The following is a 16,996-nucleotide window of genomic DNA, read 5'->3' as shown; positions in this document are numbered from 1 at the left end:
TAGCCATGTCAGCTAACAACTTTTAGATTGTAAGTTAGTCTAGCAAGTCATCTAAACTTGTAGTAATTATGGCCGAATACCGACAGGGCACACATGTCATGACAAAATGTGTAGAATTGCAGGAAATGTGCTTTAAAACTGCAAAAATATATCTCTGCCTCATGGTGAAATAAGTAGAATTGCATGGTATTTCTTATAAAATTGCTAAATGTTCTCTTCACTCCATGGCAAAATGTGTAAAACTGCAGGAAACACAAACGACTCATTGTCGGAATCCTGGGGTGCTTCAAGAATTCTGGGAAGTTTAGACCTTTTTTTCTCACTTTGAATAGTTTATCTACCAACAAATCTTCCTGTTCCAAGTTCCTTTAAAACTGCAATATTTTCTCTACGCCTCCTTGGCATAATGTGTAGAATTGCTGGATATTTCCTTTTAAAGGGTACATTTTTCTCTCCACTGTCAAGAGGCAGACAATTTTGGTTACCCAAATCTCACTTAGGGTACCCAAAAGGCTAGAGCCGGCCCCGATACAAATACACAAGACTGCTGTACCTACAGAAAATACTCTTACACAGAAAAAAATACATTTTTGACAGCAGACGCTCTTATCCAGAGTAACTTCCAATTATTGAATGAATCTTCAGATAGCTAGACGAGACAACCACATACCACTGTCTTAACAAGTACATTTTCCCTCAACAAAATAGTTATCAGCAAAGTCAGTGGTAGTAGGAAAAGACAAGTGCAGAAATCCCCAGTTTCCTCCCCAGTCCCTGCCAACCTCCCTCCCCTCCTTTCTCCAGTCAGTCCGTCAGCTCTGTCTACCTCTCCTCATGTTATTTCAGCCCAGTCTGCTCAACCAAGGTCATGAGCACCAGGAATTGTGTGTGTGTGTGTGTGTGTGTGTGTGTGTGTGTGTGTGTGTGTGTGTGTGTGTGTGTGTGTGTGTGTGTGTGTGTGTGTGTGTGTGTGTGTGTGTGTGTGTGTGTGTGTGTGTGTGTGTGTGTGTGTGTGTGTGTGTGTGTGTCTTTCAGTGCCCTCACTCCCCACAAATCAGTCTCATCCCTCGGACGTTGTGACCCCTAGCATACACACTGCTTCCTGTCTCTCTGACTGACTTCCTCCCTGGAGATATTTGTCAAACAATGCTGATCTATTCCACTTGTTCATTGCCAAAGAGCCAATGCAAGCACCTCAAGCATGTGAAACACACACAAACAAAGAAACACACCGTAAAAACATCTAGATGCTCACATCCCGATGCTCATCGGACATTTGGCCAGTCCTAAAAAGAAAAATACTATTTTGGGCTTACGGGTTAGGTTTAGAACTAGGGTTCGGGCAGCGTTTCACAAACTCGGTCCACGGGACCCAAGGTGTGCACATTTAGTTTTTTTTCCCTAACACTAACTAACGCTGATTCAAATGACCAAAGCTTGATAATTAGTTGATTATTTGAATCAGTCGTGTAGTGCTAGGGCAAAAACCAAAAGAACCGAGTATGACAAAACCTGGGTTAGGGTCAGGTTTAGGACTTTGAATGGGAATCCCCAAAAAGTCCTCACAAGTATAATTGCACAAGTGTGCGTGTGTAGCGGTCAGAGGACAGGATATCGCTCTGCAGGGGTGAGAGAGGGCTTGGAAACGAAGCTGCTTCCACGAAAACCTTATCTGGTGGCCTGCAGACATACTACAGTAGGGATGGAGGGGGTGGGCGGTTATTAGGGGTCAAGGGGGGTCGTCAGGCAGATGGAGGAACCACAGGAAATGAAATGACCTTGTGGACAGGAAGAGAGGGATCCCTATCAGGAGGAGGGGCAGTGGCTGGAGTCTTCCTAGCTCCGATACCACACACACACACACGGAAATGCATAGCCTACATATCTGTATGCTCAGCTCAACCCAATACCTTGTATGTGTACCTTAGTGATTGAATAATGCTTTCAGTACCATTGTAAATGCTGTCAGTAACTTGGAGAAGTAGCAGATGTAAGTAGAATGAAGGGTTGTTATGTCTGGCCTGGTCCTCTGTGGCTGTGGATATGGCTTGTTTAACTTTCCTATTGTGAGGAGAGGAAACCCTGGGCCCTCCCTTCTTTGTCTCAGCACAAGGAGGTGCTGAGATACTCACACACTGATAACACCAACCACTCACTATGACCATGGACCGTAAGACCAACCATAGACCAAGTACATTATGACCACAGACCATGCTGCCCACAGTCTCATTAACAACTCACTGACCATAGACCACACTCACCATACACTGGACTGAGCACTGTCATACTGAAAACAATCTGACAACCAAACACAGGCAGTGGTTTATTACATACTGGTCGTGGTCAGGAGAGTGGTAAAGGACAGAACTAGTTTGGTTAATTACTAAAATCTCCATAGAGGTTACTTTGACTAAATAGGAATGTGTCTTGTTTCAGGACTCTCCCACCAACAAGCTGCTGTATGCCAAGGAGATCCCAGAGTACAAAAAGAGGGTGCAGTGCTACTACAAGCAGATCCAGGAGATGGCGCCACTGAGCGAGCAGGAGATGAATGCCCACTTGGCCGAGGAGTCACGGGTGAGAGAGCGAGGGGTGACAGATCAATATATGATTGATTGATTGATTTTAATTTGTTATCCTTGGTGGCAGACTGTCACTGCATTCAACAATGCTACACTGTTAATTCATGTATTACTCTTTGAATTTCTTTTGTTTAACGGATTTACACTTCCAGTCGAAAGTTTGGTCACACCTATTCATTCAAGGGTTTTTCTTTATTTTTTACTATGTTCTACATTGTAGAATAATGGTGAAGACATCAAAACCATGACATAATACATATGGAATCATGTAGTTACCAAAACAGTGTTCAACAAATCAAAATATATTTTATATGGGAGATTCTTCAAAGTATCCCCCCTTTGCCTCAATAGCTTTGTACACTCTTGGCATTCTCTCAACCAGCTTCATGAGGAATGCTTTTCCAACAGTCTTGAAGGAGTTCTACACATATGCTGAGTTGGCTGCTTTTCTTTCTCTGCGGTCCAACTCATCCAAAACCATCTTAATTGGGTTGAGGTCAGGTGATTGTGGTGGCGAGGTCATCTGATGCAGCACTCCATCACTCTCCGTCTTGCTCAAATAGCCCTTACACAGTCTAGAGGTGTGTTTTGGGTCATTGTCCTGTTGAAAAACAAGTGATAGTCCCACGAAGCGCAAACCAGATGGCATGGCATATTGCTGCAGAATGCTGTGGTAGCCATACTGGTTAAGTGTGCCTTGAATTCTAAATAAATCACTGACAGTGTCACCAGCAAAGGACCCGTACACCATCATACCTCCTTCTCCATGCTTCACGTTGGGGACCACACATGCGGAGGTCATCTGTTCACCTACTCTGCATCTCACAAAGACACAGCGGTTGGAACCAAAACATCTCACATTTGGACTCATCAGACCAAAGGACAGCTTTCCACCGGTCTAATGTCCATTGCTCGTGTTTCTTGGCCCAAGCAAATCTCTTATTCTTATTGGTGTCCTTTAGTAGTGGTTTCTTTGCAGCAATTTGACCATGAAGGCCTGATTCACACATTCCTCTGAACAGTTGATGTTGAGATATGTCTGTTACTTGAACTCTGTGAAGCATTATTTGGGCTGCAATCTGAAGTGCAGTTAACTCTAATGAACTTATCCTCTGCTGCACAGGTAACTCTGGGTCTTTCCTGTGACGGTCCTCATGAGAGACAGTTTCATCATAGCGCTTGATGGTTTTTGCGACTGCAGTTGAAGGAACTTTCAAAATTCTTGAAATGTTCCCTATTGACTGACCTTCATGACTTAGATAGCAAATGTTCAGTTTTTACAAAAATATTATTTGTTTAGGACAAATCGCTCCGTTTTCTGCGTCACGTTTAGCTACGAAAGAAACCTGTATCCAGGATTATGTAAATCTATCATTAGCATAACGCAACGTTAACTATTCATGAAAATTGCAAATGAAATTAAATAAATCTATTTGCTCTCAAGCTTAGCCTTTTGTTAACAACACTGTCATCTCAGATTTTCAAAAATATGCTTCTCAACCATAGCAAAACAAGCATTTGTGTAACAGTATTGATAGCCTAGCATAGGATTATGCCTGACATTCAGCAAGCAACATTTTCACAAAAACCAGAAAAACATTCAAATAAAATCATTTACCTTTGAAGAATGAGGAGACTCTCAGTTAGATAGCAAATGTTCAGTTTTTACAAAAAGACTATTTGTGTTGACAAATCGCTCCGTTTTCTCCATCACGTTTGTGTAAGAAAATAAACTAAAATTAAGTCATTAAAACGCTAAATTTTTTCCAAATTAACTCCATAATATTGACAGAAACATGGCAAACCGATGTTTAGAATCAATCCTCAAGGTGTTTTTCACATATCTATCGACGATAAATCCATTGTGGCAGTTGACTTTCTCTTCTGAAGAAATGGAACAGCGCATGGACCTAAAGATTCCGCAATAATTTTGACACAGGACACCGGGCGGACCCCTGGTAAATGTAGTCTCTTATGGTCAATCTTCCAATGATATGCCTACAAATACGTCACAATGCTGCATACACCTTGGAGAAACGACACAAAGGTCAGGCACATTCCTGGTGCATTCACAGCCATATAAGGAGACATTGAAACACAGCGCCTTCAGAATCTGGGGCATTTCCTGTATGAAAGTTCATCTTGGTTTCGCCTGTAGCATTAGTTCTGGGGCACTCACAGATAATATCTTTGCAGTTTTGGAAACGTCAGAGTTTTTTCTTTCCAAAGCTGTCAATTACATGCATAGTCGAGCATCTTTTCGTGACAAAATATTGTTTAAAACGGGAACGTTTTTTATCCAAAAATTAAAAGAGCGCCCCCTATCTCGAAGAAGTTAAAGTAATGATGGACTATTAGTTGTCTTTGCTTATTTTAGCTGTTCTTGCCATAATATGGACTTGGTATTACCACCCTACCTATTGTTCCCTGTTGACTAACCTTCATGTCTTAAAGTAATGATGGACTATTATTTGTTTTTGCTTATTTTAGCTGTTCTTGCCATAATATGGACTTGGTATACCACCCTACCTAGTCACAACACAGCTGATTGGCTCAAATGCATTAAGAAGGAAATAAATTTGACAAATCAACTTTTAACAAGATACACCTGTTATTTGAAGCTCATTCCAGATACCTCCCTCTTGAAGCTGGTTGAGGGAATGATAAGAGTGCAAAGCTGTCATCAAGACAAAGGGTGGCTATTTGTAATATCTCAAATATAAAATATATTTTGATTTGTGTAACACTTTTTTGGGTTACTACATGATTCCATGTGTGTGATTTCATAGTTTTGATGTCTTCACTACTATTCTACAATGTAGAAAATAGTAAAAATAAAGAAAAACCCTTGAATGAGTAGGTGTATACAAACTTTTGACTGTATATCGGAACGATACGCTCACTCTGTTACAGAAATACAGAAACGAGTTCAATACCAACCTGGCCTTGACGGAGATCTACAAATACGCCAAGAAATACAGAAACCAGGTAAGATCCGCTATCTCTCCCACTACCTCTGCCCTGGATGAGCTGTTTGACACGTTTAAACTGGCCCTATCTCCAGCCTTATCACAGTCTATATTCCACATGGAGTTTAGAGTTTCAGAGAGAAAGAGAGAGATGAGTATCAGGGCATGAAGCATCAGTACAGGTGATCACATGCTTCTTTAAAGATCTAACGACCTCTTCACAACCCCACACACCCTCTTTCACCCAGACCCGAAAAAGACCTGTGCGCACACACACACACCTACTGTTCCGTGGAATGATTCAGACAGCGATGATGTCTGAGGGCCCTCATCATAATGTCTGAGAACCCTCATCATAATGTCTGAGGACCCTCATCATAATGTCTGAGGACCCTCATGTGTTTAACCGCTGTTATACCTGCCATTGTCCTGTACCAGCAGTTGCATAAAACAGCTTAAATGAATTTTCCCCTCATCTTTTCCCTTAAAGTTTCCTTAACTTTGAGCCAGTTGCACAAAACATTTTAAGGCACCCTTATAAACACTTTCCTGCAGTGGAGTGACCAAAGTGCCCTCTAACACTCAGAGGTTTCTCTGGGACTCTCTATGAATCACTTCTGAATGACACATTCTCGCACACAGCCCTCTCACATGCTGCCAGTAACACCCACTGAACGCATGACAACTAGCAGGCATGAAAGACAGCACAGGCATTTTGTTTTGTAAATAGTACAGTGGGGCAAAAAAGTATTTAGTCAGCCACCAATTGTGCAAGTTCTCCCACTTAAAAAGATGAGAGAGGCCTGTAATTTTCATCATAGCTACACTTCAACTATGACAGGCAAAATGAGAAAAAAAATCCAGAAAATCACACTGTAGGATTTTTAATGAATTTATTTGCAAATTATGGTGGAACATAAGTATTTGGTCACCTACAAACAAGCAAGATTTCTGGCTTTCACAGACCTGTAACTTCTTCTTTAAGAGGCTCCTCTGTCCTCCACTCATTACCTGTATTAATGACACCTGTTTGAACTTGTTATCAGTATAAAAGACACCTGTCCACAACCTCAAACAGTCACACTCCAAACTCCACTATGGCCAAGACCAAAGAGCTGTCAAAGGACACCAGAAACAAAATTGTAGACCTGCACCAGCCTGGGAAGACTGAATCTGCAATAGGTAAGCAGCTTGGTTTGAGGAAATCAACTGTGGGAGCAATTATTAGGATATGGAAGACATACAAGACCACTGGTAATCTCCCTTGATCTGGGGCTCCACGCAAGATCTCACCCCGTGGGGTCAAAATTATCACAAGAACGGTGAGCAAAAATCCTAGAACCACACGGGGGGACCTAGTGAATGACCTGTAGAGAGCTGGGACCAAAGTAACAAAGCCTACCATCAGTAACACACTACGCCGCCAGGGACTCAAATCCTGCAGTGTCCCCCTGCTTAAGCCAGTACATGTCCAGGCCCGTCTGAAGTTTGCTAGAGAGCATTTGGATGATCCAGAAGAAGATTGGGAGAATGTCATATGGTCAGATGAAACCAAAATATAACTTTTTGGTAAAAACAAAAAATGCTGAGTTGCATCCAAAGAACACCATACCTACTGTGAAGCATGGGGGTGGAAACATCATGCTTTGGGGCTGTTTTTCTGCAAAGGGACCAGGACGACTGATTTGTGTAAAGGAAAGAATGAATGGGGCCATGTATCGTGAGATTTTGAGTGAAAACCTTCTTCAATCAGCAAGGGCATTGAAGATGAAACGTGCATGACAGCATGACAATGATCCCAAACACACCGCCCGGGCAACGAAGGAGTGGCTTTGTAAGAAGCATTTCAAGGTCCTGGAGTGGCCTAGCCAGTCTCCAGATCTCAACCCCATAGAAAATCTCTGGAGGGAGTTGAAAGTCCATGTTGCCCAGCAACAGCCCCAAAACACCACTGCTCTAGAGGTGCATGGAGGAATGGGCCAAAATACCAGCAACAGTGTGTGAGAACCTGGTGAAGACTTACAGAAAATGTTTGACCTCTGTCATTGTTAACAAAGGGTATATAACAAAGTATTGAGAAGCTTTTGTTATTGACCAAATACTTATTTTCCACCATAATTTGCAAATAAATTCATAAAACATCCTACAATGTGATTTTCTGGATTTTCTCATTTTGTCTGTCATAGTTGAAGTGTACCTATAATGAAAATTACAGGCCTCTTTCATCTTTTTAAGTGGGTGAACTTGCACAATTGGTGGCTGACTAAATACTTTTTTGCCCCACTGTATGTGAACAGTAAAGGCTCTTGTGGGGAGAGAGTCATGCATGAAGGCTGAAGAACTGCTGAATTACTCTTTCTCTGGCTGGGCAGCTGGTTGAGTTTCTGTCTTGTGCTGCAGAATGCATGAACACTTGAGGGTTACTGAAATGAGTCTCTCTATTTCTCTCTCTCTCTATTTCTCTAACTGTGGGTAGATACGTGTTGTAAGGTTGCTTACTTGGCCATTGTCTGAACTGTTTCTTTCTCGCTCTCCTTCTCCCTCTCTCTCTGTTAGGTGGTGAGTGCTCTTGAGTCCAACCCCACAGCGAAGCGTACTCAGCTGCACCACAAGTTTGAGCAGGTCATTGCTCTAGTGGAGGACAACATCTATGAGTGCAGCAGTGAGGCCTGAGTTTCCCTCCACCCAGATTCCAGCCTATTCCCCCTGGCTGCCTCCACCCTACCCGGGGTCCAAGGACCTAGGAAACCCCCAGTCCATCTACCCTCCACATATCTCTTCTGTTTATAGAGCCCAAAGACAGAAAGGAACTCTTTGCTTTAAGAAAGATTTTGCTTTAAGACTGGAAGAGATGTCAGCTTGAGCTTTACTGTACCACCCCTAACCCAAGACTGCCTCAGAAACCTGATTGGGAGCACTGTACCATGGATTAAGAAATGTCCTAAGAAACGTACCTTTGTATTGAGCAATTGCTTTAGATACAGAGGAATTGATACCCACGTCCCTTATATCAAATATAGAATCTCTGGATCCTCCCTTTGACTGTGTTGACTCTTCTATTCACACATGGATATAACCCCAAGCTGGTTTCCTGCTTATTCACACCTGGCTTAAATCTCACTCTGGTTTCACACTGCTTTGACCTGAAGCATAGTGGAGTTAGAGGAGGCACTTGGAGATGGACCTCATTCTGGATGACGTCACCGCCTCTGGGACCTGGATCCCCGGCAACCATCTTACGCACTGAACCCCTTTTTCTAGGGGGATGAGCCAATGATGCACTGTACTGTATGATAAATGTCCATAGCAATATTTATAGCTGAGTTATAATGCTTTCTGAGTGGCCTGTTCAATGATATGTGAATGAGAAACTCCTCCCATCTTCTTATAACCTGCACTGTTCTCAGGTTTGATTGGTGGAATGGGCAAAGAACTCCACCGGTGCTTTGAACTACAAGTCCCAATAGGCTTTGCAAGTTGGTGATGGGTTATGGAGGAGTAGAGAGTATAATTAGGTGATTTATTTAGGTGACATTTCATGTGCCAGACCTGCTTGCAAAGAGACTGGACTCTATATAATTACATTGGATGTGTTCATGTGAAGACAGGTTGATCTGTTTTGGAAGTGACTGAGAACGAAGATTGATTATGATCAAGCGGGAAATTTAGAGTAGAACTATGACCTTCAGTTAATCAAAGAGGAAGAACTGTTTGACATGACTGTACTTGTGATGCCAAAATGACTTGTGTCTATTGTCAGAGTTTGTGAAAGTAAATGCTATTACAAAGCTTTAATATAGTATAAAATGTTATGAAATGTCAGTTTCGTAATCATATTTCAATTCCTGTTTTCATCAATAACAAGGGCTCGATTCAATCAAATCCGCTTTAGCCAACATCCACATAGCGGTTGTTTTGGCGGTATGGAAACTGAGTTTGAGCTGTCATATCCACAAGTGACTCCTGGCATTATACCTAAAGCGGACATTGCCATTGGCTGCACGTAGTTGCATTAACCAAAATCCCATGCAGCCTTATTTACAAGTTTGAACACTGGAATGTGAGATATAATCTACACCTGGATTAGGATGATAGAAATGCTCATGATTTCATTGGATGATTTATAAATTTGAGCATAATTATTTCTATATAGCCTACATCTCATTCTGAACTTCTAGCGCTTTGGCTTTCATGGCAACGATCCCAAGAGCAGCTGCTCACCGATTTGACAGCTCTAGCAGTTTCACCTCTGACATTGCCAAAACATCTGCTATGCTGGTGTCTGCTATCGCCAGTTAATGACTGAATCTAGGCCCTAGTCCTATGTAAACTGAGAAAAGTTCAGCAAAGTGAAATTTTTAAACCACAGGGCAGCAATGTACTGTAGAGTTTTGTTTGTGCTGTCTTGATTGGTTGTGCATACCACCCAACAACCCAATGGGCATCTGGACTTTTTCTGAAAGGCTAGTACTGTAAATGCTCCCATATGAAAGAAACAGCTATGAAAAAGAAAGGTCTCATATTTTTATCATCATTTTTATTCCAGGACATTTAACAACTTTATTTCCACGTCACGTACAACATCCTAATCTTTACATTATTAACACTAGTCCTGTCTCCAGAGCTTTTAAACATACACGCATACACACACTAACACACACTCTCAGGAGGTGTCTTCTTTCTGCAGAGGTTCTATGCAGGTCCATTTGTTTACATTCAGGACCTTTTCCGAGCCAAGTGTTAAGAACTAACCCGTTCAGCCTCATCATGGGAAAGACACAAAAACCAGGGGAGAGCTCTCCTCAATGCTTTATGGTAGACACAATCTAAACCAATTTAAAATGTATTTTACCCTAAGTATTAATTTTTAAAATGGATACTTTAAAGCATATTTAAGGGGCATAAGCTGAACAATTATGTAAACAAAAGTTGCCATAGGTTTTTTTGTATTGTGGCATTTGAAGGTTTCACTTCAACACTAAATGATTGTATGTGTTTTAATGGAAGGGGAGCCCATGGAACGTGTTTAGTTGGACAGCCACCAAAATGACACCCAGAGGTGCTGCTTAAAGTGCTTGAGGTAGAAGTCAAGATGCACTAACCCACAGATCTGGTATCAGACAATGCAACCCCTATTCCTAACCATAACCTTTAAAAGGGGAGTAAAATAATCTGACTCTTTATCAGTGGTTTGAGGCAACTTCTACCAACTCCAGTAAACGATTGATGAAGCCAACTAAGCACTGTTTCTTGGTTTGTTATGCTTTGGTCACATTGAGGGATATATGTACAGGTACAACAGGCACACCCATGCAGTGCAGATAGAGGTAAATCAAGAAAATTGGCCTATCGGGGGCTGCTGCTTGGCGGTGGGTCCACAGATGGGCTGGGACAGGTAAGGAGTCAGGCTTTATGGGTCGTAAGGTCAGGCAGGAGCCACCTGGCTGGCGGAGATGGAGGAGGCCTGTGTTTTGGAGGAGGCGGTGGAGGTCTCCTCCTCACCGAATGGGTTCTTCCCGCAACACACTATGGTCAACATGCAGTTCCTGAACTGGAGAAGGGAGGAGAGGGAAGGTTTTTCTCACACGTCTATCTATGTCCGCTTTATGTAGACATACACACACACTCTGCTTGGGTTACCTGTCTGTTGAGTAGAATGTAGATTATTGGGTTGTAGAGGGCAGCACTCTTGGCAAAGAAGGCTGGGATGGTCATCATGACAGGGCCAAAGTTGGTGCCCTGATTGGCAAAGATGTACCAGGCCACAGTGGCATAGGGCATCCAGCACACCAGATACGAGATGACCATGACTATCACCATACGGGTCACTTCCTTCTCTGCCCTCTGAGTGGTCTCTGACTCCTGCTGCAGGGCTGCCGCCTGAATGGACAGACACACACAGAGTGCTTTGATATGAGCCCTAACTGGAGATATATTAGTCCTGTGTGTTTACCGGTACTCAGTGACCGTGTGTGTGGTCGTACCGCGCGGACGGTGCAGAGCAGACGGCCGTAGCAGAAGCCGATTATGACCAGAGGGATGGAGAAGTGGAGGGTGAACATGTAGATGACAAAGGAGGTGTTTCCCAGCTTAGGCGTCGGGGTGTAGTAGTCAATCCCACAGGAACACTGCATGCCCTCTGGGATGTACCTACAAACATTCACCTCATATTTTTGTTTGGAAATGTAATATACAGAAGTATTGCCCCTGAGGTCTACCAGCCATCAGCCCATTCCCTGTTCTTAAGGTGACATTTAAGGTAAGACTAGTAGGAGATGCTATTTGGAAGGTACAGTGCCTTGCGAAAGTATTCGGCCTCCTCGAACTTTGCGACCCTTTGCCACATTTCAGGCTTCAAACATAAAGATATAAAACTGTATTTTTTTGTGAAGAATCAACAACAAGTGGGACACAATCATGAAGTGGAACGACATTTATTGGATATTTCAAACTTTTTTAACAAATCAAAAACTGAAAAATCGGGCGTGCAAAATTATTCAGCCCCCTTAAGTTAATACTTTGTAGCGCCACCTTTTGCTGCGATTACAGCTGTATGTCGCTTGGGGTATGTCTCTATCAGTTTTGCACATCGAGAGACTGACATTTTTTCCCATTCCTCCTTGCAAAACAGCTCGAGCTCAGTGAGGTTGGATGGAGAGCATTTGTGAACAGCAGTTTTCAGTTCTTTCCACAGATTCTCGATTGGATTCAGGTCTGGACTTTGACTTGGCCATTCTAACACCTGGATATGTTTATTTTTGAACCATTCCATTGTAGATTTTGCTTTATGTTTTGGATCATTGTCTTGTTGGAAGACGAATCTCCGTCCCAGTCTCAGGTCCTTTGCAGACTCCATCAGGTTTTCTTCCAGAATGGTCCTGTATTTGGCTCCATCCATCTTCCCATCCATTTTAACCATCTTCCCTGTCCCTGCTGAAGAAAAGCAGGCCCAAACCATGATGCTGCCACCACCATGTTTGACAGTGGGGATGATGTGTTCAGGGTGATGAGCTGTGTTGCTTTTACGCCAAACATAACGTTTTGCATTGTTGCCAAAAAGTTCAATTTTGGTTTCATCTGACCAGAGCACCTTCTTCCACATGTTTGGTGTGTCTCCCAGGTGGCTTGTGGCAAACTTTAAATGACACTTTTTATGGATATCTTTAAGAAATGGCTTTCTTCTTGCCACTCTTCCATAAAGGCCAGATTTGTGCAATATACGACTGATTGTTGTCCTATGGACAGTCTCCCACCTCAGCTGTAGATCTCTGCAGTTCATCCAGAGTGATCATGGGCCTCTTGGCTGCATCTCCGATCAGTCTTCTCCTTGTATGAGCTGAAAGTTTAGAGGGACGGCCAGGTCTTGGTAGATTTGCAGTGGTCTGATACTCCTTCCATTTCAATATTATCGCTTGCACAGTGCTCCTTGGGATGTTTAAAGCTTGGGAAATCTTTTTGTATCCAAATCCGGCTTTAAACTTCTTCACAACAGTATCTCGGACCTGCCTGGTGTGTTCCTTGTTCTTCATGATGCTCTCTGCGCTTTTAACGGACCTCTGAGACTATCACAGTGCAGGTGCATTTATACGGAGACTTGATTACACACAGGTGGATTGTATTTATCATCATTAGTCATTTAGGTCAACATTGGATCATTCAGTGTTGACTGAACTTCTGGAGAGAGTTTGCTGCACTGAAAGTAAAGGGGCTGAATAATTTTGAACGCCCAATTTTTCAGTTTTTGATTTGTTAAAAAAGTTTTAAATATCCAATAAATGTCGTTCCACTTCATGATTGTGTCCCACTTGTTGTTGATACTTCACAAAAAAAATCAGTTTTATATCTTTATGTTTGAAGCCTGAAATGTGGCAAAAGGTCGCAAAGTTCAAGGGGGCCGAATACTTTCGCACGGCACTGTATTTAGAGGGTTACCTACCTGGACCAGCCACACAATGGAGGTAGAGCACAGGTGAGAGACATGATCCAGGTGAAGGCCACGCCCACAATGGCGTGCCTCTCATTGAAGCGGAAGTTGGTCATTGGTTTACACACCACGATATAGCGCTCGATGGCCAATACCACCAGAGACCAAAGGGCGATCTCCCCTGAGAGAGACACAGCATGTTAGAGAGACATACACAGTATAAATGCTCATGTGCAGAAACTATTCAGACAGTTAAGGAATATTGGACACAGGCAGAACACTTAACAGTGAACACAGGCTACTGTATCTAAAAGTACACAGGGTATAGTGAGTGACTTCCAAGAATATTGGCAAATATACGTTTTCATAAAGTTATATGATCTCATTTATATTGATATAACTACTGTAGGTCCTACTTCAACACAGAGCTTAATGTATTAATTATATAAGGTCTATACATCTGCAGTTATTAAATACCTTTCCCACCAACCCGTCACAGAACACAGGTGTGTAAAAGAGGTGCAAATATACATATTATAGGGCGGCAGGTAGCCTAGTGGAGCAAGGCACTTAACCCTTGTGTTCTGTATCTCCTTACATTAAACTCATTGAGTTCAAGGTACATTGAGGTGACACCTGAAAAAAAGTTGGGCACCCCTTTCGGTAGAAGCTCCTCTAAACCACAGATCTAAAATCAAATTCCCCATAGCCTAACCATAACCATTATGGGAACAAACATATCTTATCCTGTAGCTTGCGACAACTTCTACCTAACCTAAGGCTCCACCGTGACTTACCTCCCATAGTGGCAAAGAATCCTTCAACGTTACAGCCGGTGACCCCCAGGAAGAAGTATCCCTGTAGGGCTGTTGCCAGAGTCACAGTGAAGCCTCCCACCACCATGAAGAGGTCAGCCACAGCCAGATTCAACAGGATGTAGTTCAAGGGGGTCCGTAGCTTCTTGTGCTGCACCGTGACATAGAGCGTAAGGAAGTTGACGGGGAAGGCTGTGATGATGAGAAAGATCATGTAGGCAGCGAGGAGCGAGTACTTCCAGGGTGGAGCTAGGTAGTACTGAGGGTGCTCAAAGGGGCTCCTCACCACCCCTGTCTTGTTAGACATGGGCACGTAGAAGTTTGGGCCCTCTGTGCCGTTCATGGTGACGGCTGTTGGGGTGTGTGTGTGTGTGTGTTTCTGTTTGTCTATGTGTCTCTACAGGAGTTTGTGTCTTTATCTATCCTCTCTGGTATTTGGAGAGAGGAAAGAGAAAGCACTATGCCTTCTACAAGAGGAGCTATTTCTAGCTGGAAGGTTGGATAGATAGATGGAGGAAATGGATCCTGGTGATGAGAAGTGGTGTGCTCTGCCCCCCCGAGGCGGACACAGACCCTTTTAAGAGCTTCTCTCTTAGGATTAGGGACGTGCATGGAACTCAGCATGGTGTCAGCATAGGCAGATTTAGGACACACACACACAATAATTCATGAGAAAAACATCTAGGATATATACTGTATACTCGAGGGTTATCCTCTGATGATTTCATCATCACAAGTGAGTCATAAACAAGTTTGCTAAGGAGAGAGTGTTACAGGAGGCTGACGAAGACCAATGCAATTTATAGACTCCTTCTCAAATGGCACATATGACTCTGGCAAAAAGTAGTGCACTAGGAAACATGGTGTCATCAGAGATTTACATTATCCTAGATGTCAAGAGGCTACTGTACCAGTCTGCTAGTGCAGACCGACATGTCAAACCTTTTTCTATATATCATGTTTCAGACAGTTATTTCATGGACTGTCTACATTCCCTATTGGTGTAAATCTGTGTGATAGGCTCTGTGTAATCTGATCCTGTTAATCCTATTGGGTTGATCGGCTAAAGACGCACTTTTGTTACGGACTATAATGATCGTCATAACCTCGTCACTCAAATAACGTACTCTACCATTCAAAAGTTTAGGGTCACTTAGAAATCTCCTTGTTTTTGAAAGAAAAGCACATTTTATGTCCATTAAAATAACATCAAATTGATCAGAAATACAGTGTAGACATTTTTTTTAAACTAGGCAAGTCAGTTAAGAATATATTCTTATTTACAATGACGGCCTAGGTTAACTGCCTTGTTTAGGGATTTTTACCTTGTCAGCTCGGGGATTCGAGCTAGCAGCCTTTCAGTTACTAGCCCAATGCTCTAACTACTATGCTACCTACCGCCCCTCAACATTTAACAATCGGGATCGCGGAGTCGCCTCTTCACTATTCACGTTGAGACTGGTGTTTTGCGGGTACTATTTAATGAAGCTGCCAGTTGAGGACTTGTGAGGCATCTGTTTCTCAAACTAGACACTCTAATGTACTTGTCCTCTTGCTCAGTTGTGCACCGGGGCCTCCCACTCTTCTTTATATTCTGGTTAGAGCCAGTTTGCGGTGTTCGGTGAAGGGAGAAGTACACAGCGTTGTACCAGATCTTCAGTTTCTTGGCAATTTCTCACATGGAATAGCCTTCATTTCTCAGAAAAAGAATAGACTGACAAGTTTCAGAAGAAAGGTCTTTGTTTCTGGCCATTTTGAGCTTATAATCAAACCCACAAAAGCTGACGCTCCAGATACTCAACTAGTCTAAAGGCAGTTTTATTGCTACTTTTTATCAGCACAATAGTTTTCAGCTGTGCTAACACAATTGCAAAAGAGTTGTTTTCTAATGATCAATTAGCCTTTTAATACGATAAAATTGAATTAGCTAACACAACGTGCCATTGGAACACAGGAGTGATGGTTGCTGATAATGGGCCTCTGTACGCCTGTGTAGATATTCCATTAAAAAATCTGCAGTTTCCAGGTACAATCGTCATTTACAACATTAACAATGTCTACACTGTATTTCTGATCGGGTGTGAGCATATGGGCGGAATATTCGTCAGAAGAGCAAGAGAGAAACTGACTCCAACTAATTTTTCAATCAGCATACAATCGAACATAAATATTTATTGGCTGGATTATAACCAAGTAGAAATGTTGATAAAATATATTAATAAACTGGGAGATGGATTAAGTGATTCTAAACCAGTTTGCGGAGGTCAGTTGGGTTCATCGATCGGCAGTCAGCAGTAGAGAGAGCAGTTAAGTTGAAGCTCTGGCAGCTCATAGTCTTCACTGTGGAACATCTAGATTAGAGGAAACACAGCAGAGAAGACAGGATGAATGGGTCAGAGAACACAGCACCAGGCAGAGGAGGGATTCCCATAGATAGCAACACAACATCTAGCACTGCCGCTAGCAACATTTGGTAAAAGACACTTCTGGTAAAAAACACGAAACACAAAAATAAGTGAAATATAAAAGCTAGAGAGAGTTAATTCTGAGATTTTGCCAGAGGGCTATGGAGTGCCAAGGTGTGTGCGAGCATGTACTGTGTAATATTTTAATGATTCAAAAAAAATGTACCTCCCTATTCTGCACCTGGGTGTGTGTGTGTGTGAAAGGGGTGAGGGGGCATGAAGTGCAATTCTGTGTGTGTGT

At 42.6% G+C, this 16,996-nt stretch overlaps 2 protein-coding genes across 2 annotated transcripts in view; one reads left to right on the top strand and one right to left on the bottom strand.

Annotated features, from left to right (window-relative positions):
• LOC124031648 (plexin-D1-like) overlaps positions 1 to 10,787 on the top strand; it is a 128,575-nt gene extending 117,788 nt beyond the window's left edge. Inside the window, exons 34-36 of the mRNA XM_046343145.1 lie at positions 2,437 to 2,577; positions 5,496 to 5,570; positions 8,108 to 10,787. Coding sequence (XP_046199101.1) covers positions 2,437 to 2,577; positions 5,496 to 5,570; positions 8,108 to 8,224 — 333 coding nt within the window. The 3' untranslated portion in view covers positions 8,225 to 10,787. The remainder of the gene's footprint in view (positions 1 to 2,436; positions 2,578 to 5,495; positions 5,571 to 8,107) is intronic.
• LOC124031649 (rhodopsin-like) lies at positions 10,073 to 15,471 on the bottom strand. The gene is made up of 5 exons (XM_046343146.1): positions 14,273 to 15,471; positions 13,488 to 13,656; positions 11,536 to 11,701; positions 11,192 to 11,431; positions 10,073 to 11,102 (listed from the first exon to the last, which is right to left on the bottom strand). Exons 1-5 carry the CDS (start codon positions 14,631 to 14,633, stop codon positions 10,977 to 10,979), a joined length of 1,062 nt encoding a protein of 353 aa, XP_046199102.1. The 5' UTR covers positions 14,634 to 15,471; the 3' UTR covers positions 10,073 to 10,976.
• Between the last annotated feature and the right edge of the window lie 1,525 nt (positions 15,472 to 16,996).

This window comes from Oncorhynchus gorbuscha, linkage group LG03 (assembly GCF_021184085.1).
Source record: "Oncorhynchus gorbuscha isolate QuinsamMale2020 ecotype Even-year linkage group LG03, OgorEven_v1.0, whole genome shotgun sequence".
NCBI lineage: Eukaryota > Metazoa > Chordata > Actinopteri > Salmoniformes > Salmonidae > Oncorhynchus > Oncorhynchus gorbuscha.
This window is presented reverse-complemented; position numbering and strand designations above follow the sequence as displayed.

Excerpts from the sequence above, each read along its gene's own strand:
- LOC124031649 (XM_046343146.1), bottom strand. The coding sequence starts at position 14,633 with ATGAACGGCACAGAGGGCCCAAACTTCTACGTGCCCATGTCTAACAAG. Across the intron at positions 13,657-14,272 it reads ATTCTTTGCCACTATGGGAG|GGGAGATCGCCCTTTGGTCT; the intron begins GTAAGTCACGGT and ends TGTCTCTCTCAG. Across the intron at positions 11,103-11,191 it reads ACATTCTACTCAACAGACAG|TTCAGGAACTGCATGTTGAC; the intron begins GTAACCCAAGCA and ends TCCCTTCTCCAG.